Source organism: Leptonychotes weddellii, chromosome 9 (assembly GCF_054177405.1).
Source record: "Leptonychotes weddellii isolate Sample4059 chromosome 9, ASM5417740v2, whole genome shotgun sequence".
In the NCBI taxonomy this organism is placed as follows: Eukaryota; Metazoa; Chordata; class Mammalia; order Carnivora; family Phocidae; genus Leptonychotes; species Leptonychotes weddellii.
Window position 1 is genome coordinate 30,244,576 of NC_138377.1, and position 22,020 is coordinate 30,266,595.

Genomic DNA, 22,020 nt, shown 5'->3' on the forward strand with positions numbered 1-22,020 from the left:
GAATCCATCCTTGATTAAGTTGAGCTTAAGAGGATTGCTTGGAAACAAAATTTGTTTTTTGCTTTATTTTTCTTTTTCTTTCTTTCTTCCTAGTAGACTCAGCAGATGAATGATACAGGAAGCTGACAGACAGAAGGGTAGGGCCTTGAAGAATTTGGGATTTGCTAACCTTCAAGATCCTTTTTATCTTTAAAATTCTTTGATGTTTGCCATTTATATAGGAATTCATTTTCTCATTGTTTCTAATTGTGATCATAATAGTTAGACTAACAAAACGTTGTACCTACAGAGCATTTTACATCCTAAAAATTTAAGTTATCCTTACAATTTTTAGTATTTAGAAAGCTATTACAAGCTAATCTAATGAGGATTTTTTTAGGATAGTGAGACTATTCTGTGTGTAATAGTGGGTACATGTCACTGCATGTGTCAAAACCCAGAGAACTGTGCAACATAAAGAGTGAATCTTAAACTAGGAACTATAGTTAATGATTGTATCAATGTTGTTTATTATCAATGTATCAATGTTGTTTATTAATTGTAACAAATGTGCCACACTAATGCAAGGTGTTAATAATAGGGAAAACTGGAGGTAGGGGGAGAGTAAGGAGGTGGCAGAGGGGTGGGTATATGGAGCTCTATGTACTAGTTGCTCAATTTTCTGTAAATCTAAAACTATACTTTAAAAAAAGTAAAGCCTATTACTTTTATAAAGTTTTTTTTTTAAATGCACTAAAAGCTAATCTCATGCTTTAGGGCATTTATTATGTGCAAAAGGGCAAGGAAAGAAGAAGGTGAAATGACGTAAACAGTTAACTTCGTGAGATTTTGAATCATGGTGTTTCTGAAGCCTCAGATAAGGGCAGGTCATAGAATTGGAGACATATGGATGAAACAAAACAGAAGGAAGACATCACAGTGATCAGGCCTGATCAGTTATTATTTAGAATACATTGCTAAATTGAATGGGTTCATTTTTTATCTTGTTTTTTAGAAATCTTATGCTGTTCTGTGAAAGCCATACTCATGCGTGGTAGCGAAATACATTTCCTACTGAGTGGCACCTGTTTCTATCCCCTCCATTTTATATTCTTTTCTCCTATCATTACTTGAACTGATGGTTGATATTTCCATCTCCCTTCCTTACTCTGTCTCCTGGTTTTTTCTTTGTCTTTGTCCTTCTTTCTCCTCTAACATCAGACTGACCAATTAGCCCTTCTGGTCATTGTTTAGTTTCCCAAAAGAATTCAGTGGTTGTTACCATCAAGAAATAACAGATCAGTGTTCTGGGGGATATTATTTCAGCTACTTCTCCACCCTCAATCCGAAGCAGGATAATTTCTTGAACATTGAACCAATTATTTATTTATTTATTTTCTTTTTTTAATCCAAATTTCAGAGCTCCTGGTCATATAGGAAAAGTTCCTGAAGAAGGCTCCCTTGAGTTTGAACCAATAGTTCTTACTCTGGCTATAAAAAGGAATACTTATTTTGGCTATGGGACCCCAGGAGAAGCCCTCATGAGAGAGTAATTCTTGCTAAACTCTCCTTTGTGTCTAGGACTGGCTTCTCATAAGGCAATGGTTCTCAGACTTGAATGTGCATTAGAACCACTTGGATGTCTATTATAACACAGAAGGCCAGAGTTTAGGATTCAGGAGGATGGGATGGGCCCAAGAATTTACATTTCTAACAAGTTCCCAGGTGATGATGCTAACCAACCACACATTGAGAATTATTGGCAAAGAAGCCCTAGATATTAATGCTTTGTTTGAGCAGACAGACAAAAGTACTGAAATCATTATCCAGATCTACCAACACCTGGGATGTGTTGGCACTTGGATCCAGAGGCTCTAGAATTTCCAGAATTGTGGCAGTCCAGAAGCGAAAGCAAACATTGCTCTGATTTCAAGGTCTGTGGTTCTCCTAAGGATCACCCATATTCCTTTGCTTTTTTTTGACCCCTCCTTAGCCAGGAAAAAAGGTTAAAAAGAAAGCCAGCTTGAGTAACTAATCCTCAGTTGCTTAAGATATTTTTTGAGTAAGAGTTTCTGGTTTTATTTTTGTTTTTTGGTTTTTTTTGAGACAGAATAGCCAACTTTCTTTTATCTACACTATTGGAAATGAATAATTAGTGACAATAGTGATCATTTACTGAGCATCTAATAAGTCTATTTCTCAGAACCCTACAACATACTCAGGTGTATTAACTGTTTCCATTCCATTCCACTCCTTTAAGGAATCTCCAGAACATACTTATATTTGACGTCACCATACGTTCTGTCATTTATTTTAGCAGTAGATTAAAATTACATATGTAACACAAATGGGACTTGATCCCTGGCAGGAGAATGTCTGAAGTCTATCAGGACAAATGGCCTGATGCATGTTTTTGAGAAGTTTCCAGGGAGAAAGATTCTACAACCTTCAGAAATTAGTTCTGTTGTTTATTAATATCTAATCAATGATATCCATTAATTATTTTTTATTGTTTGGTTATCTGCTATATTGTTTTACTATGTAATCAAATTTTCTTTGTGTTTAGTTACAATAATTTTCACTTTAAATCCACACAGCGAGAGAGGGAACACACGCAGGGGGAGTGGGAGAAGGAGGAGCAGGCTTCCTGCCGAAAAGGGAGCCTGATGCAGGGCTCGATCCCAGGACCCTGAGATCATGACCTGAGCCGAAGGCAGACGCTTAACGACTGAGTCACCCAGGCACCCCTTAAATCCACTTTTTAAATTTAGCCTTAAATCTGTACTTCCTTGTACACTGAAGATGGTAATTGTCACCTATTACAGTTTTTCTCTTCAGTTTAAATAACCTCAATTTCTTTACTGCATTCAAAATATTTAATCAGTTTTATGCTTTTCCCCCCCAGTTCTCTGGGTTCAGTTTTTGGATGGTATAGTAGAAAGGTTACTTCAGAGGTATAGAATCATCTTTCTACTATATTCAGTGTAAGTCAAAACTATGTTAGATCTGTGTTCAATCTAATCTAGAATCTGTGGGCCCTCGCTCAATCCCTCCCTTTCTTTCTTCCTTCCTCCTTCCCTCCCTATTTTAATCAATTCTTTTTTTTTTTTTTTGGAGTAATTACCAGGTGCCTGACATGTGAGCCTTTTAATATCAGCTTATTTAATCCCTGCAACAACTCTACATGGTCAGTGTTATTCCTATTTTACAAATGAGGAAACTGAGGCCTGAAGAAATTAATTTAACTTGTGCAAGAATTAAGGAAGCAGGATTTGAACCCAGGGTTGTCTGACTGCAAAGTTCATTCTCTAGCTGCTATGTCTTCCAATTAATGTATCCAATTAAAGCCTCTTAGCATCAGTTTTGATTTTAAATTATGCATGTAATCATAATAATGATTATGTACAATAAAAGTTTAATGGAAACATCTATCAATAGCTATAACAAATATTAATTCCTTTAATCACCAACTATGCCCAAACACTGTGGTTTCTTATCATCCTTTTGTAGAAATAAAATACCATTGTATATACATTTTTCAGAATTTTACTTTTCTAGCTTGCAGTTCCTATTAGTCATATAGGTCTTTTTATTGAAATTCTCTATTCTTTCCCTAATGGGGATCTGCTGTTCCACTAAATTAACATAATATTTCCTGGTTAGCTATTCTTCCACCAGTGGTTGTTTAGATCACTTTCAGGTTTGAACTATAAAACATGTGTTCAATTAAGTTATTTTCCCTTTGGAATTACTTCTTTGACACATGTTCTGTTAAGTCAAGCGGTATAATCATTTGTAGTGTGAATTGCCAAATCACTCTAGAAAGTTCCCACCATGTACAGTGACCCCATCAGTGTTATAGTTAACAGCTAATTGAAAGCCAACTGGTAATTGCTTAACTTGTATTTCTTTAATTATTAGTGAGATTGATTCCTCATTAAGTGTTTATTTGTCTTCTGGAGTAAATTTCCTAATCATAACTTTAACCCATTTGTTAACTGGATCCTTTACAAATTCCCATCAGCTATATCTATATATGGGAGGCAAAACCATTATAGATTATCTAGTTATTATTATTCTCTTCCTGTTGTACTGTTATGTATTTATTTACCTAAAATGATTTGGGGGCACAGATATTTATAATTGTTATACAATCAATCAGCCTGGAACTCTGTTCCCCAAGATCTCTGCCCTTCCTCAGAGAAGCTGTCCCTGACCACTATAAGATATCCTTCCTCCTCCTCAAATCCCTGTTTCTATTCTGTTACTCTATTTTTGTTTTTATCACAGCACATTCCAGCTGGAATAATGTATTTTATTTGTGTATTATCTATATCCTCCACTAGAATGAAACTGCCTCTAACTTATTTTCACAGCCGTATCCCCACACCTAGCACATAGAAAGTGCTCAGTGAATATTATGGAATGAATGAATCAAACTTTGCCATTGAAAATTTCTTCTGTCGCTTCGAAGGAGGAGAAATGGTCTTTCTTATGCAACTGAGGCAATTCAACCATCCCATTTTCTTCTAGTTTATTTTAGTTTTAAAATATTTGACTCTCTTCCTATCTGAAATTTTTTTTTGTGGTACAACATATATCTTTGACCAACATATTCTAGACTTTTGCTTTTTTTTATGTTTCTTTCGAACCTTTATCAGTTTGAATCTATTTTACTATCTTAATTTCTATATCCTAAACTTTTTACTGGTGTTTCTGATAGCCATTTAATTATAATATGGCTTAAGATTTTATACAGCTGAGTCCCTCTAGACATTTTCCAGCCCCAGTGGTTTCCTTGAGATTCTTACCCTATTTTTTCCACATACTTTCTATAATGGTACAATTTCTATGAGATATACTGAGATAATTGGTACTGGATTAAATTTCTAAATTAATTTAGGCCTTATCATCTCTGTTGTCTTAAATATACCTGCCCAGATAGAGAGCTTAGTTTTCCTTATTGAAGTCTTGTGTTTCTGCCATTAGAGTTTTATAATTCCATAGATACAGGACTCTTATCACTCTCACTAAATATTTGATTTTTATTGCTGCTTTTGAAAAATACATTCTTTTTTCAGCGCATTTTTGGTTTGTTAATAAAAATCATGAAACAAACAATATTTTGTGAGTTTACCTTATAATTTGTGACCTTCCTAAAATTGTTTACAAACCAAGATGTTTGATGATTCTCAAATTTTCTAAATATGAATTTCCATTTGCAAAGAGTGATTTTTAAAAATCTCATATTTATCTATTTCTTTGTTCTACTGCAATTGCTAGACTCCCTTAAATTATATCACATAGAAATATTAATAGGAACATCCTTAATTTGTTCTAAGTTTTGTTTTGTTTTTTTTTCCTGAGGAAAAATATTTTCTTTAAAAAGGTGTTGAAGGTTACCTTCCAGGACAAGAAAACCAACCTCGCAGAGCTTTTGAAAATACGATTTACTTTTTTCCAAATATTACTCTAAATAGGTGTTTTACAGACAAAGGTGACTATGGGTCAAAAACATTCTACAGAAGAAAGCATTTTTGTAGACATTGGAAATAATTTTAATAAAAGAAAAAGTTCATATTTATCTAGATGTGGCTATGTTCCATAGGAAGATTTTAGCAACCAAAGTGCAAAGACAAAATGACTGTGGCTTTTCTTGCCCCACAAAATATTGACAATATCCCCTTATAACCTACTCTTAATTGTGAACTGGGACGCCAAATAGACGGCATAGGACCTTTAGAAGTCGGGCTCCAATGGACAAGGGGACAGGAGGGTCAAGCATCAGAACGAATTCAACTGAAATACAAACTGGCTTTGACCCCAAGCAAACCAGAGTCCAGCCAGAGGCCCATTAGAGATAAATACACTTTTACAAGGTTGTGCCACTTAACACTATTACACCTAATCAATCCGAATCGAAGCTAATAAGCACACCCCCATCACTGGTTCTGTCCTCACCCTATCCATTTTTATGAAGGCTCCACGTTACAGCTGAGTTCATACTGGGGGAAGGGGACCTCCAAGTTCTCAGAAGGAGCCATCCTAAATCCTCTGTCCAACCTTTCTTTACCCTGCCCTCCCACCTCCCACCCTGAGACAAGTCAGTCTTAACCAAAGAGGTGCAGCTTCTGTCACTGTCTCATGGAAATTCGTTCTAAATAACACCAGAGAAGGATCAGTCATGAGCAGCATTTGGCTTTAAGCCAAAGGGAGGCGCCCGCCCCAGCCCCCCCCCCGCCCCCAGTCACAATGAATTCCATATTCTCCCTTCTACCGCTGTAAAGATCTCCCATCTAAAAGCTCCCAACAACGACAGCACAAGGTGTTGATATGACATTACTTGAGGAGAAAGAGAGGGAGATACATATAGTTTTAATAAAACCCCCATGCCCAATTAAACTTGATGAAAAGCCTGGAGAATGCTAAAAGTAGTAATGAGTACAGGAGGCTGCAGAGCAGAGAATACAGGTGCGCCCTTCCTTGCAGCCAGGGAATGCGGGCAAGTAACAGGAGATGTGACTTCACTTGAGCATCGGAGAAGCAAAAAGGTTGCCTTGTCGTCCTAGGTTGGTGGCAGACTTGCTTTTGCTCCCAAATCTGGGCGTGTTCTTGGTGAGGGTGGAGCGCACTCTGCGACAGGGAACTAGATGAAGGAGTCTTGAGAAGCTGATGCTCAGGAGTGGTCACAGGCCCCAGTAAACTCACTTTAATATCTGGTGTCTGTGGTGTTGAAAAGGCATTTGAGTTTTCAGTGACATGCATGGGGTCAATGTTCTCTTGTTCCACCATCATGAACTGACTCCAGTATTCCAGGGGCAGTGAAAGCAGGCGTTCTACCACCTTGGGCTGACGCTTGATGTCCTGTAACGTTACCTCTGGATCTGCACTGGGCGCAGCATGGGCAACTATGGTAGGCGCAAAGACTTTAGCCAGACTGGCCACATCCATTTTAGTGTTTGGGCTCTGAGCCACTCTCTGCAAGCGAATCATGGGGAAGGCTAACGTGTCTCTGTTGGCCTGGGGCAGTTCACCAACAGCCTGGTACATGGCAGCTATGCTGTTGTCCTCATCTGTGAGTCCTGCCGCCTCCATGAAAGTCTTGTTTAGCCGAAAAGTCAGAAGGGGTTCTTTGAGGTTTCGGAGGAAGTCCTTCAGGAGGCTACAGATAGCGTGGATATCATCCACTTTGCTGAGGAGGGGTACAGTTTTCACTCTGAGGAATTTCTCTTTCAGCTCTTTTACTGTCCGGTCACAGCCAGAGATCCGATACAGGCCTGTCTCAGTCAGCCCTCTCCGCTCAATCTCATTTACGCAATGGACGACAATGGAGGGGATCACTGGAGAAGTCTGGGCCACATAATCTGCCAGCATCCCCTCTCCAATCTTGACAGGCGTTCCTATTAGGGTAGGAATGCAGGGAAGGGGACAGCGGTCCCGACATTCTGGATGAGAGACCACACGACAGTCGCGACACTTCAGAGACAGCTTGCCAAATTTTATCCGCTTTCCACATGGAACACAAGATTCAGGTTTAATAACCGTCTTAGAGACAAAGTCATGCAGGCGCATCCCTCCATCACTCTGTGGAGTGCTGGAACTGTCTGTCTCAGTTCTTGGCTCCAGCTGCCTATTGCTCAAGCTGGAGTCGCTATTCCAAGGTTGCAAAGTACCTGTTTTCCTTCGGCTTCTTGTCCAGTATGGCACAGTCTCAGTTGTGGACACAGCTTCGATGGGCCCGCCATCATTGGGAACAGTCACTGTAGTTTTTGCAACTATGGATTCATTCCCCTGGTCTACTGTGGAGCCAATGGAACGAGTCTTCTTTACAGGTCCAGGGGGACCGTCAATGAACTGTCGGCTACTAGAGCGCCTCTTTTCTCTCTTCTTCAGTTTGAAAGTCTTTACCAAAGAAGAATCCCAATCCAGCGATTCGTCAGTCTTGTCAAAGCTGATATCTGATAAAATGGAACCAGATTCGTCAATAGTTGACAATCTTTTGTTCCCAGCATGGCCGCTGGACGGCTGGCCTCTGTTGAGAAAAGCCAGAGCTGATTTTTGCTCCTCACTTAGTTGAATGCTGCCAGATGTGTCCCACATGAGCATCTCTCGAATCAGCTGAATCTGTCTTTCCAGCTTTTCGCAGTCAGCCTCAGCTCGCTGTCTCCGTTTGATCTCGACATCCACCTGATTGCGTGCGTGCTTCAGTTTAACATCCAGAGCACTACGCTCAGTCTCTGCTTTCATCAAAAGATCCTTGTACTTCCCCAGCTCGTGGTCTGTTCTCTGCCACTTTTTACAGAAATCCTCAAAGTCCTTTGCCAACTGGATGAATTGGAGTTCATTTCCTTCACTGAGAATCTCCACCCGGCGTGCAAGCTGCTCAAACAGATTCCGCAAATTCAGCATCGTCGTATCCATCTGTTCCCGCAGCCTCTAGCGCCCACCTGGCCGGGTCCGCCTGGCCCCACATGGGCCGCCTTCCTCTTACTTCCCTCCGCACCTCCAATTTGTTCTAAGTTTTAAGTAGCACACTTCTAGAATTTCTTCATTAAAAACAATGTTGGCTCTGGTTTAGAATAAATATTCTTTACTATGCTAAAGGAGAACTCTTCTGCATTTTGTGGCTCTTTATCAAGAATATCAAAGTCTCTCAAATGTATTTAAGGCATCCACGATTTTTTTCTGCTTTTCTTTTAAATAACAATGACATATTGACAGTTTCCTTAATTTTATATTAAGCTCGCTACATTTTGCCTGCTAAGATTCTATGAATTTAACATTTATTGTCTTAAGTAGGATTAATCAAGAATTTTCTTTCTTGTGTTGTCTTTCAGGCTTTATAATCCAGACAAATTATTTACTTCAAAAAATTAGGAGAACGTAACATAATTTTTTTTATTATTTAAAAGAAAACTTTACATTAAATAGAGGTAATTCTTAGTATCTAAAACACTGTCCAGTAAAAGTCACAGCTATGTTTTTTTTCTTTTATGGGAGCTCTTGGATAAATTTTCTCTGTGTTCTCAAGTGCCAATGTTCTCTTGCATTTTTGTTAAAGTCATTTATTTAACTTAGGGTTTCAAAGTTATTAAAGAAAAGTTGTATATAATCTTTCTCAATAACATTTTACTATTGTTCTTATTAGTTGATGATGACATTTTAAATTTCTAATTTTATTATTTATTTATTTATTTTAAGGATTTTATTTATTTATTTGAGAGAGAGAAACAGAGTGAGAGAAAGCACAAGCAGTGAAGAGAGGGAGAAGCAGGCTCTCTGTTCAGCAGGGAGCCTGATGCAGGGCTCAATCCCAGGACCTTGGGATCATGACCTGAGCCAAAGGCAAGACGCTTAACTGACTGAGCCACCCAGGCGTCCCTAATTTTATCATTTTTTTTAAAAAAAGTTGTCCAGTGGTTTGCCTGTTTTGTCATTCTTTTTGAAGAACTCCGTAGCACTTCAAATTACTTATAATCTTTTTCATTTCTTTCTTTTTTTTTTTGGTTTGTTTTTGTTTTCTCCTGCTTGTTTTTTTATATTTAAAAAGATTTTAGACATAATTCATTACATTCCCTATTTCACTCTTGCTCAAGTAAGCATTTAAAATTCTACATGTTTCTCTGGTTTCTTTTTAGGTGTTATTTTGAAATGGTTGGATTAACTTTTATCTTTAGAATACAGCAGTGCTCTCTCACATTCAGCTTGCACTTGAGTATTAAAATGATGAAAACAGGGGCTCAGTCGGTTGGGCTCAGTCGATGGCTCAGTCGGTTGGCCGCCCAGCGCTTGATTTTGGCTTCAGTCATGATCTCAGGGTTGTGAGATGGAGTCCCGTGAGTCAGGCTCTGTGCTCAGCTGGGAGCCTGCTCCAGGATTCTCTCTCTCTCCCCCTCTCCTTCTGTCCCTCCCGCTGCTTGCACTCTCTACTTAAAATATTAAATAAATAAATCTTTAAAAAGAATAAATAAAATTATGAAAAATTTTTTTCAGATTATGAAGTTGTTTGTTGGAAATGTAGAAAAGCATAAGAAATATGTAGAGAAGAACATGGAGAGAAGTACAAAGATAAAAGGAAGAGCATCCATAAGTCACTCTGGGAGATGAGTGCCTTAACTCCAAAACGTGGACACTCTGATTTTATCCTATATTCTTTAGCACACACAGCTGACGCCAGGTAGTCTAGAATGTGAGCTGCATGGTGTGAGAAGTTGACAGGAAAATAAAAATTAGATGAGGTTAAACCAAATGTGGATAATCAAGAGTTGACTATGTCATCATTCATTGTAGCTATAGCTGAGAATCTTCAGCAACAAATGCCACAGTGGCAGAGACTTGAGAGCATATACTTACTTACATTACTCCCCGTCTCAGCACCCCTGGCGTTTCCCTACCTCACATACCTGGATTCCTCAGCCTCGAGAGCTGTGCTTTTAAATTCAGTTGTCCTTATTTCAGAGGATCTGGCACTCATCCCTTTGAATGAACTTGTCTCACTTTCTTCTTGAGTCAAGGTAGTATGAAAACATCGTTCACCTTGGAAAGTCAATGTTACATTTGAGATGGTGACATGTTTTGAGGGTTCTCTGAGCTCGTTCTTAGTTTTTGCATCTCGTAGACAGCCAGACTTCAGAGTGTTTCCTAGTCTTTCCTTTGAAAATAATAAACAGCAGCAAATCAGGTAACAGAAGAACATCACACAGAAATAGATGATTTATGGAGCAAAAATATCTAATACAGTAATCATTTCACTCGTATCTACTGAGTTCCCTCAAGTACACAGGCGCAATGTTGAGGGAATAAGGCTTGGGTGTTGTGTGGAGGCTGATAGTCTGGGACCTGACACAGCACATTCAGAAGCTCATGTGGCCAGGTACACCACTGTCAGCTTACACCAGAAAATTAGCACTTAATTATAGCATTTCCTTTTTCTGAATTGTCGGGGCAAGGAAGGTTGTCTAGAAATACCTTGCCACTTCCTCCCCAATCTGATGTTGCTCTTAATTTAAAAGTATCTAATAGGTGAGGGGCGCCTGGGTGGCTCAGTCGGTTAAGCGTCCGACTCTTGATTTCAGCTCAGGTCATGATCTCAGAGTCTTGGGATCAAGCCCTGTGTCAGGCTCCGCACTCAGCGGGGAGTCTGCTTCTCTCCCTTTCTCTCCCTCACTCTCTGCCCCTCCCCCTGCTTACGCATGCTCTCTCTCTCCTTCAAATAAATAATAAATCGTAAAAAAAAGAGTATCTAATAGGTGACATGAGTTAGGAGGTTCACACTAAGACAAAAGAGGTGGTTTTTCAAGAGACTTAGAACCTATACCAAAACTAATACCATAAAATCTTTACCTGTTCTCCTAATTTCCTGGGTTCTATTAATGGACCACCTCTCTTAGCCACTCACTGCCTTCCTCAGAATCTGTCCCAGGCCTCTGAGCAATTGATCAGCTGGTTCTAAACACTGTGTCTCTCTACTGTCCTCTCACACCTGCACATTCCTCCCATAGCCACCACCTCATCCACCACCTCTATTAACTTCCCTGGAAAATAATACAGTCCCCTCCTACTTAAGGAAAAAACTTTTTTTTTTTCCGTCAGTGAATGTAACACATAATTTACATATTTATTATAGAATATTTAGAAGATCCTTTAAGATATAAAGTGAAAGGGAGAAAATTACTGCTTGCTTGGGGCCACTGGCAAGAAATAACTACTCCTATGGCACATTTCATTCAGGCTTTTTGTCTTTTTATTTATTTTCTATGTGTCTGCTTTGTGACAACATTTCGGTTCTATATCCTACATTGTTCACTTGACAATTTATTAAAAGCATTTTCCTCATGTCATTAAAAATTGTGTGTAAAGGGGCGCCTGGGTGGCTCAGTCGTTAAGCGTCTGCCTTCGGCTCAGGTCATGATCCCAGGGTCCTGGGATCGAGCCCCGCATCGGGCTCCCTGCTCGGCGGGGAGTCTGCTTCTCCCTCTCCCACTCCCCCTGCTTGTGTTCCCTCTCTCGCTGTGTCTCTCTCTGTCAAATAAATAAAATCTTTAAAAAAAAAATTGTGTGTAAAACTGCTTGAATTTTTTTGGATTTAAAATTATTTTTATTGTAGGAAACAGAAAATTCAGAAAAGTGTGAAAAGGAAAACATTAATTGCCTATAATTCCACAATCTAGAAATAAACTGCTGCTAATAATATGACTTTTCCCCCTCCTATTGCTTGTGAGCATATAAATGTATTTTTATATAATAGGGATCGTATTTCATTTTTCACTCAACTTTTTTCAATCATGAAAATTTCTCCAGGTAAAGAAAATTTTTTCCAACAATTTTAATAACTACAGAGTAGTCTTTCACTTAACAAATATTTACTGACTGTCTATGATCTTGTCAGATACGATGATCACTCCTGAAAAAGATTAATACAGCACCTGCCCTTCATGGATTTGTATCAGTTTAGTGATTCTCCTGTGGTGGATGTTTAGGTTCCTTCCAAATTTTCATTATTTCACTTTGACAAACATGGTATAGATTTGGTATAATTAACATCTTTACAGCTAAATCTTCATTCTTATTTCTGACTAATTCCTTAAGGAAGATTCCTAGAAATGGAATCACTGAGTCAAAGGGTATAAACATTTTTAGGCCCTTGATTCATAATGATTTCAAGAAAGTTTGGGCCAATTCTTATCTCTACCATGAATCTATATGAATCCCAAGTTGACCACACCTTTACTAACATTGACTATTTTTATTCTTTCAATTAACAGTTTTATAGGTTTTTTTCCCTAAGTTTGCATTCCTTTGATTACTAGTGAGGTTTAACTTTCTCCAGTGCATTTATTGGCAGTTTTCTTCTTCTGTAAAATGTCTATCCTTGCCCTTTATGATTTTTCTATCACGGGCCCCACGGAGGTTTTCCAGCAGTAGGTCCTCAAACTTATGCCTTTATCTACAATCGATGCTACCATCAGATTAATCTTTCTAAAAACACAGTTCCTTCACTCCCTCACACAGAGGGTTTTTATGGTTAAAGTTTGCCCAAAGAGCAATGTCCACGCTTCTTGATTTGGCATTCAAGGTTTGCAAACAACTTTCCAAACCTATATCCTAATATTTTCCACATATATTATGCTCCAGCCAAACTGAACTAAACTTTCTTGGATATGGTTGTGTTTTTCCACTTACTAGCCTTTTCTAAAGCCACTCACTTCTTTGGGCACTTTATTTTTCTATATCCACCCTCACTTTTACCCATTGAAATTTCACCCCATCCTTCAATGTAGTGCATACTTTTATACACATTTAAACCTTAAAATAGCCGTTATGTGACATTAATATCCTTATTTTGGAGACGAGGAAACTCATGCATCTCCAGTGGTTTGGCCAAACAGCTATGCAGCAGGGCAAGAGTCCAACCCAGGTCTTCTGACCCTGGTCCTGAAGTTCCTTCCATCCCACCATAGCTTTCTGACACTGGGTTAAATTTGATGGTAAGGATAGTCCCTGCCTCTTTCAGGATACATCCTACAACTCCTTTATACCAGGGCTCAGGGCTAATATCCCATTATTAAAATTAGGTTACTCAGAGCACATTCCATAGCATTTTGATAACCAGTGTCAAGGAGCTAACCAAGAAGAGTGATCTTGGTTATCACTCTTGTTCTTGATTATTAAAGAATGAAAGTCTGCCATGGCGCTTACCTTTTCCTCTTGCTTGGCCCTTAGTATGTCATCATTTTCAAACACCACCGTGACCTCTGAGCAGTTTGGGACGTCACAGAGGTCTGTGACTTCCGTGACTTCTGTGACAATATTTATATCTGGGGCCTCTCTGACCTCATTTTCTGGAACATCTGTGACATCGGTGATGTCGGTGACATCATCTGTGAAATCTGAGAAATCAGTGCTTTCTGCAGTATGTACGGGGTTTGAACAAGTGCACAGGGGTGGGCTCTGTAGAGCTGTGAACGCTGCAATATCCATGATGTCCCTCGAGCCTGTGATGTCTGTGCTATTTGTGATTTCTGAGAGGCTTGAGACTTCTGACAGTTTGGAAGCTTTGGCTTTCTCGTCATTCAAGAGGGAGATGAGTTCCACCCACTGACAAAAGAGGGTGTCCTGTTTACACGCAGGGGCGCAGAGCTGTAGGTAGTAGGCTCGACCACTCACCAGCTTTACTTTGAGGCGCATATTCTCAGCATCGTGCACAGAAAGAGTCACAAACTGCAGAGGGAGAAACCTGAAAACCAACACAAATGTCGTCTGAAGGCCTGACTGGAGACCTAAAAAAAGGCCTTTCCTTCTCTGTTGTATAGCAGTTTGCTGAGTGAGATGCAGGACAACAGGCTTGTTTCCCAGACAGGCCCAGGCTGGGGCAGGCGTGGGGTTGGGCGGTACCTTCTTGGGGCCACCATGTTCCCAGATCTGGCCCTTAGCTTTTGAGGCTCAAAACTTTGATTTTTAGCACATGGAACCAGGCTCCCTGGGGCCATCTCACTCAAATCATACTCCTAAGACTCTGATGAACTAAAAAAAATCAGAGTATCAACTACTTATCACGAGAGGTTGTCGGGTTTCGTTAATCCTGCAAAGTTGAGAGAAGTTGAGTGATTGCTCTAGGTCACATAGCAAGTTAGTGGCTTGAGACAAGACCAGAGCAAATTCTGATGGAAGCTGGGATGCTGGGGAAGGAAGGACCTGTTCTAGAGAGGCAGTTCATAATGGATCTTCAGTTGCTGTTACTTAGGTTTGATTTTTAAAAATTAAATACCTCTTTGACTGCTAGCTTGTCATAAGCTATTTTCCCAGACTTTAAGGACATGACTGACTGTCAGTTGTAGCAGAGTGCAAGTGAGAAGCTCCCTTGGAGCAAATGCCACTGGTGTTTTTATTTTCAGCTTCTCAGGGGTAAAGCATATTTTCTGAGAGATCCTTAGCCTCTTCCCTTTGTAACTCACCTGGTGAGCACCAGGTTCTCTGGCGAAGGAGATGTCAGGAGATTTTGAAACAGGGGTTCTGTATCTTTCTGAGCTTCAGGGGTCAGATGTGCCAGAAGCATCACATTGGGGGTCTTGTGAGTTTTACTGGAAGAGCAGATGCCTACAGTCACCCAGTTGGCTCGGTTATGAAGGTAAATGGATTCACCTCTCCTGTTAACCTAAGGCAGAGAACAAGAAGAGGAGTTTTCTGCTAAAGTGCATGGCCCGGACAACTGCACTTACCTGAGCAGTGTAGGAAATAAAGTAGAAATGAACCGTGATGATGCATTTGTTCAATCACTTGCTGAAGTGAATTCCTAGAGATATCACAGTGAACGGACAGACACAGTCCCTGGGCCGTAGGGGTTCTATCAGGGAAGGTGAACATTAAACAAGTATGTCACTAATTATTATTGCAGGAAGTATTACCAAGTACAAGTTCAGGGTGCTGTGCTGTAAGGCATATAGCAGGAGACTTGATTTAAGAGGGGAGACCGGTAGTGGTGTGCTGGTAAATGTGTAACAACTATCTCTTGGAAGATATGCATATGTTTATTATTTACAAATAATGCTATATACAAAGCTTTCTTTATTTCAATTTCAGTATAGTCAACTGATGCTTACAGAAGTCTTCATTGACCTTTGTCAAACTCTTTTATCTGTAACCTTAAGAGCATAAATAATAGTAAAATGTTGTAAAATAATAGGAACAATGAGGTTTGAGTATATGAGTTTATATGATTTGATTTTTAATAATACCTGTGTTTAACAATGGACTTCCAGGTTTCCTGGACACTTACCAGTCATCCAGCTCCAGCACACCCCAGACATAGGGTCAGAAAAATCTCCTCTGAGGAAGAGACCTCTGGCTGAGACCCGAACAATGTGGGAGTTAAACTGGCTGGGTGGACAGGAGAGATTTTCAGGCAGAAGAACAGCATATGCAAAAATCCCAAAGTCCAAGAATCTTGGCCAGTAAAATCTCTGCCAGTTGGAAGAAAAGAACACTGGAAAGTGGCCAGACAGGGATGTGAAAGAAGCCAGAGAGGGGCAACACCTGGTTTCTCAGCTGTACATTAACTCAAAAACACACAAAAAATCACTAAATATATATATATTTTATATATATAATATATATTTATATATATTTTATATATTTTATATATATATATATTATATATATATCCCATCAGAAAGAGGTTGCAGCCCATACTATGGACCTGCCCAGAGCCATGCCTGATTAACAGAATCCAGAATCCATCTAGTACTGCCCCTGAGGGATGGTGCTCTGGCTCAGGGGCTAAATACTGATAAACCTCAACTGGTCATGGTGATTTTCATCCCCTTGCTAGTGCTTGCTTTCAGCAGGGCAATGTGGCCTAGGCCTGGCCAATGAGACACAGTGGGGGCCTCCTGGTGCCTCTGGGAAAGGTTTCTCAGTCCTCACAGAAAGGTGCTATGATGAGAGCATCTCTTCTGTTTCTGGCAACTGTCACTGTCCTGTTTGCCTGTAATGTCCTGAGGGGAGCTAACTCGAGGGGGATAGAGCACAAGAGACGGACCTGGGTCCTTGAAGACTCCCTGCAAGTGAGCTGATGCCCTGTGGCTCTTTTACTTTGACATAACTGTTGTTCTTTTTTGTTTAAAGTCGGGTCAGGGACCTGTGGCAACTTGCTGCCAAAGACATACTAACCATGAGAGGTTGTGTATGTTGAAGGGAATAACTTACCCAATTATGATATGCGGCATGTCTGTCTATAGAGTGCTACCTACCTCCCCCAGGGTTCATTAGAGCCTGCAAAAGGTTATTTGAAAAGGGTGTAGGAAGAAGTGTGAAAAATAAAATAGGAAGATTATTAGTAGGAAAGAAGCATATAGAAGGTAAAATCATCAAATCATGACTTATCACATGTGTTCTGGGCATTACTTAAATGTGTTCTTTAAACACCTGCCTCTGGTGTTCTGGAGGTGAGGAGGTCTCCTTCAAGCCCAAGGCATCAGGGCAGAGAACACATTTATGGAAGAAGTATCTGTTGTCTCCCCTGTCTCCCCTCTGTAGAATCAGCTGAGGAGCTGCTTGAATGGGTGTGTTTCGTGTTACACTTGGTCGTGGCCTCACTGTGCAGTTTAGGGGTATGGCCTGCAACAGTGAACTCATTTCCCCTTTAATGTTGTCTGAAGGTTTTAATGTTGAATGTTTAGAGAAAAGCGAGAACTGCTCTCAAATGCATTGAAATGTAGTTTCATTCATAATGTAGGTATATTTTTATGAGAAGAAAACTCTTCTCCCTCACAATTTGACAATTATCTTTTAATTTCAGAACTAAGAGCTACATACCCAGTTGTGTCATAGATGTTAGTCTTTAAAATGTCTTCTAAATCTAAGAAAGGAGCTATCGGAATGCTTTCCTGTGGTAGGACGTTCTGAATTTCCTGAAATCTCTTCATGTCATTTTGGGAAGATTATGATAGAATGACAATTATGATGGAGTTAGAACAGAATTCCTAGGTGAGAGTTTGCTGGGAAAATTTGAAATGAATTTTTCCTTACCATTATAATTATTTTAGGTTGGTTAAAGTCCCAAAATTGTTCCCTTTAATTGTCTCACGCATTCCTTTATCACATTTAAAATAATTCTCCTCTTAATCTTCTCAATTTCTTTGAGAAAATTAATCACTGAAGTTATTGGAACTTAATTCAGGGCTCAACTATTATTTACCTGGATAAAATTGCTCTCTAATATGGGAGGAGATACAAAAGGGGCATACTCTCCTCCATTCAACATATTTTGAAGATCTCCTGGATCTTGGGAGGGTGGGACGGAGATGGCATCTTGCTCATTGATCCTTGTGGTAGAGTTCCTATTGTTCTTCTTCATGGTGCTTACATACAAACATTAAAAAGTCAAGGGAATGGGAACACGATGAACAGATACAGAGAAAATTTAATATAATAAATTTGCCTCATTTACTCATTAATTCAACAAATTTTATCAACATCTATGATATGCCAGGCACTGCATTGGGCATTGGTGATACATCTGAACATGATTGGTAAGATCCCTGCCCCTATGCAGCCTGGGGTGTGGGGCTGGCAACCCTAATTAATGAAGGCAGTTAGAAGAGGCCTCTCTAGGAGGTCGTGAAACACATGTGTCACATCCCCCAAACTGTCATTTTCTGTCTTTCTAATTAATGGTACCACTACCCTTCCCATTATGCAGAATTCTCTAATACTTTTTTTTTTTTTTTTTGGTAAGTAGGGTATCAAAACTATACTAAACTGAGAACATCTTTTCCTGACCATTCACCCTTGACTGATGCTTAGCTCTAGGTTGACAGGTAAATAGTGGCTTTCTACCTAATCAATGACTGTTATCTATCTCCTCCGTTCTCTCGCTCTGACTCTCTCCAGAAATTGCTTCAACAAGGAACAGGGGCTCTGCATCATTGGATTTCACCTTTTATCAGCCAGAAGTGACCGAATTCCAAGAGGGGAACAAGGCCTCAGAATGTAATTCTGTTCATATGTTCAAAAGGTCACCCCCTTCCCTCTTCACCAAGCCTATGTCAGTTAGAGGAGGGGTCCTTAACTGGCAAGCAGCTGTCCTGTGTTCCACTGGGGGCATATAGTTACACCTCAGTCCTTTCTCAGAGGCTTGTTTTCCCCTTTTGTTCAGGCTAAGTAAGTAGGTAAGTAGTGGACATGTCTTGTTGCTGTCCCAGCCAGGGTCACAGGATGCAGAGACCACAGCTACCTGACATCCTATGAGCAATGACTCTGGGCACGGGAATTCCCCATCAGACCTCCTGCTGGTGGCAACTCAATGCCTTCCTTTAGCACATCTATGCATGAACAAACATAGGGAAAGTAAAAAGAATCAGGAAAAGCAAGCAAGTAAAATAGTTCAGTGAAGCTAAAGTGTAAAAAGAATGAGACAAAAAGAAAGAGCATTCAGGAAAAGAGAGAGAGAGAGAGAAAACCACCACCACCACCATTTAAAACATAGGGGATGAGAAATAAAAATAAAATTTATTTAGTGCTTGATATGTAGCAGGCAGCAAAGACTTTACATGCACTATCAAAAATACTATGAAGTAGCACTCTTAAGATGCTCATTTTATACACCATGCAGCTGAGGCTTGGAGAGGGGAAGTAACTTACCCAAGTCCCCATGCCAGGATTCAAACCTTCATAGTCTGACTAGTCTGACTGATTATGCCTTTGCCCATGGTTCAATACAGCCTTGAGTTCTTGGAAAGATGGACGTGAGAAGTGGCAAGAGTGAGAGGGGTCAGAACAGGTCAGGACAGACGGAAAGGAGGAAAGGGAGGGAGCACCAAAGAATACAGAATGTGTCCTCCTTCTTCCTATTCCCTTTTATTCCTGAATAGTTTTGTCCTAGATCCATTAGCTGGGACAAAGAGATCTGTACCGGGAAGGCGGAGAGCCTTGGCTCAGAACCCAAAGGAGGCAAGAAGACCTCTGTTGTCAGGAGAAGGGAGGTGCAGTGTAAGAAATCAGAACCTAGCAGGGTGAGGAGGATGTCCAAGCAGGAGAGAGGATGGTGGAAGAGGAGGGTAATTGGTTACATACAGGGGAATTGATCAAATAAAATAGGAAACCATGAGAATCGATACTGATGTAAATAAATGAATAAATTAAAAGTTTGGTGAAGAACAGAGAATTTACATCATTCAAAGTATCTTCTACCAGCATACTTATTAATTTCAAAGGAGGAAAAAGTAACTTTATAGTGAAGAAGTCACACCATCATAGTGGAGTGATGAACACTACCAGTAATGGGACAAACCAAAATGGTGCATCACTTTATAGGATGTAAGGAGAAGCACAGAGCATTTTCCTGTGATATCCCTCCCAAAGATGCATGACCCGAAACCAACCGTTAGGAAATACCAGACAAATCCAATTTGAGGGATATTTGACAAAATAACTGGTCTGTGATCTTAAAAAATGTCAACATAATGAGAGTCAAAGAATGACTAAAAAACCATTCCAGACTGAAGGAGACTAAAGAGACGTGATAACTAACTGCAATTGAACTTCTGAACAGGATCTGTTAGCTATGCAGTCCATTATTGGGACAAATGGTAAAATTTGAATGGGGTCTCAGGATTAGATGATGGTATTACACAATGTTCATGTTCTGATTTTGATGGTTAAATTTTGGCCATGTAGGAAAATGTCCTTGGTTGTAGGAAACACAAACTAAAGTATTTGGGGGTCACGGGGCATCAAATTGGCAAATTACTCTTAAAAGATTTGGGGAAAAAAGTTCTTTGTACTGTACTTGCAATATTTCTGTATGTTTGTGATTATTTTAAAGAAGTTAATGGAAATAATAATAATATAAAGAAAGAGGAAGTAAAAGGTATAGAGGAGAGGGTGGAGGATGTAAAAGAAGATATGGAGGAGATAGACAAGGTCTGAGGGTTAACACGCAAAAAGGTTTTATTTAGTTACCCCAGGTTTCCAAGAAAAGAGCTTTACAACAGCAATGGAAGACTCCTCATAGTGATTGGATGGTAGGAAAAAAACACAGAAAGGCTTGTTGTCATCTACATTTTCTCTCCTTCCCAACTTATCCAATAGCACAAGCCATCTATTCCATCATCACTTTGTTGAAAGACGGTGAAGCTGCCTTAGAGAACCAGAGGACATAGCAAGTGATCAAAGCATCAGATGGATCTTTGGGGGCTAAATATATGGGGAATCTCCTGGAACACAACAAGAAATCACTAGGAAAGAGCATTTTTTTTTTTTTTAAATGAAAGCAAGGTATAATGGCAGAAGGAGAACAAAGGTCTGTAACCTTTTGGGTCAGGGTGACAAGCAAAGTCACAGCAATTGTTCACCCTTCATTTTCCAGAACAGCTGTGATTTCTTACACTTTTGTATCCTTCTGAGCTCAGATTCTCTCATATCAGTTCATGTGCCCCATCCTCTGAAGATCTAGAAAAGTTGATCACTGTAAGCAGCATCCTTGGTACACTGAGTTCCCAGATGAGGGGAAGAGGCAAAGAAAGCCTGGAAAGTAAGTCAAGAAGGAACAGAAGAGAGAATGGAGAAAGGGAAGGAGAAGGTGTGATGAGATAGAGCTTAATCTGGTCTCATCAGTACGCACCAACATATCTCACCTCAACTCAGGGCCAAGCCACAATCCTCTCTCGGAGATGAAGTTCTTAACTCATTTCAGTTTGGGCTTCCTCCTTTTCATGATGAAGTCTTTTGCGAAGGGAACAAAAATAGAAAATAAAGTGCACACAAAGGAAAAACCATACAAATCCTTACTTTCATTTCATACCTGAGAGGTCCGTGTCTTAGAAAGAGTTTTTCTACCTAAGCAAGGTGGGTGACGTGCTCCTAGGGCTGCTGTCTATATTTGAGCTGAGCTGTTGTCAATGATTCTAATCATGGTCTTTTGGTGAGTGGAACCAGCCAGTCATGAGTTCATAGCTCAGGGTCGGCCTGAAACTGTCAAACAGTGGAATCTTGGGCTCTTATAGCCAAGGAAGATATTTGATAATGTGACAAAGGAAGTAATACAGTCTCAAATAACTATTGTAAAATGGAGGGTCATAAGAAGCCCGAGTTATTTTCTTCCTGTAAAAAGCCAGAGTAGCCTCGATTACTAACTTTCCAGCTGGTGGTAGTTGTATGAATGAATATCCTTACATATGGTTACGCTCACTCTTTTATCACTTGTGTCAAGTTCTCCATATTGTGCTTGCAGTCACTACAGACAATACCTTCTCCTCTTCATAAAATTCTGACTTAAAGAATCCCTTCAGGAATACCTGGGCCAGGTGAACAGCGACCATAATCACCATCAGAACTCAAGTGCCGGGCGCCTGGGTGGCTCAGTCGTTAAGCGTCTGCCTTCGGCTCAGGTCATGATCCCAGGGTCCTGGGATCGAGTCCCACATCGGGCTCCCTGCTCAGCGGGAAGCCTGCTTCTCCCTCTCCCACTCCCCCTGCTTGTGTTCCTGCTCTCGCTCTCTCTCTGTCAAATAAATAAATAAAATCTTTAAAAAAAAAAAAAAA

At 40.0% G+C, this 22,020-nt stretch overlaps 1 protein-coding gene and 1 pseudogene across 2 annotated transcripts; both read right to left on the reverse strand.

The window, feature by feature from the left end:
- Positions 1-6,357: 6,357 nt before the first annotated feature.
- LOC102737579 (rac GTPase-activating protein 1 pseudogene) lies at positions 6,358-8,502 on the reverse strand (annotated as a pseudogene).
- A 1,500-nt stretch (positions 8,503-10,002) lies between these two features.
- On the reverse strand, positions 10,003-21,142 carry GARIN2 (golgi associated RAB2 interactor family member 2). Of its 2 annotated transcripts, XM_031029532.2 has the most exons (4): positions 17,675-18,924; positions 14,934-15,133; positions 13,678-14,215; positions 10,003-10,630 (listed from the first exon to the last, which is right to left on the reverse strand). In XM_031029532.2, exons 1-4 carry the CDS (start codon positions 17,831-17,833, stop codon positions 10,370-10,372), a joined length of 1,158 nt encoding a protein of 385 aa, XP_030885392.2. In that variant the 5' UTR covers positions 17,834-18,924; the 3' UTR covers positions 10,003-10,369. The 2 variants fall into 2 exon arrangements, 1 of the variants encoding a protein (XP_030885392.2); XR_014148105.1 differs by lacking the exons at positions 10,003-10,630; positions 13,678-14,215; positions 17,675-18,924 and adding an exon at positions 21,114-21,142 and having other exon boundaries at positions 15,062-15,133.
- Positions 21,143-22,020: the final 878 nt, after the last annotated feature.

Bases quoted from the DNA above. Each gene is read 5' to 3' on its own strand.
- GARIN2 (XM_031029532.2), bottom strand. From the start codon at position 17,833: ATGAAGAAGAACAATAGGAACTCTACCACAAGGATCAATGAGCAAGAT. The intron at 15,134-17,674 runs GTAAATAATAGT...TCTCTGCCTTAG, and splicing joins TAGAGAGCAATTTTATCCAG to GTTAACAGGAGAGGTGAATC. The intron at 10,631-13,677 runs GTAAGCGCCATG...TTATTTTCAAAG, and splicing joins GGGCCAAGCAAGAGGAAAAG to GAAAGACTAGGAAACACTCT.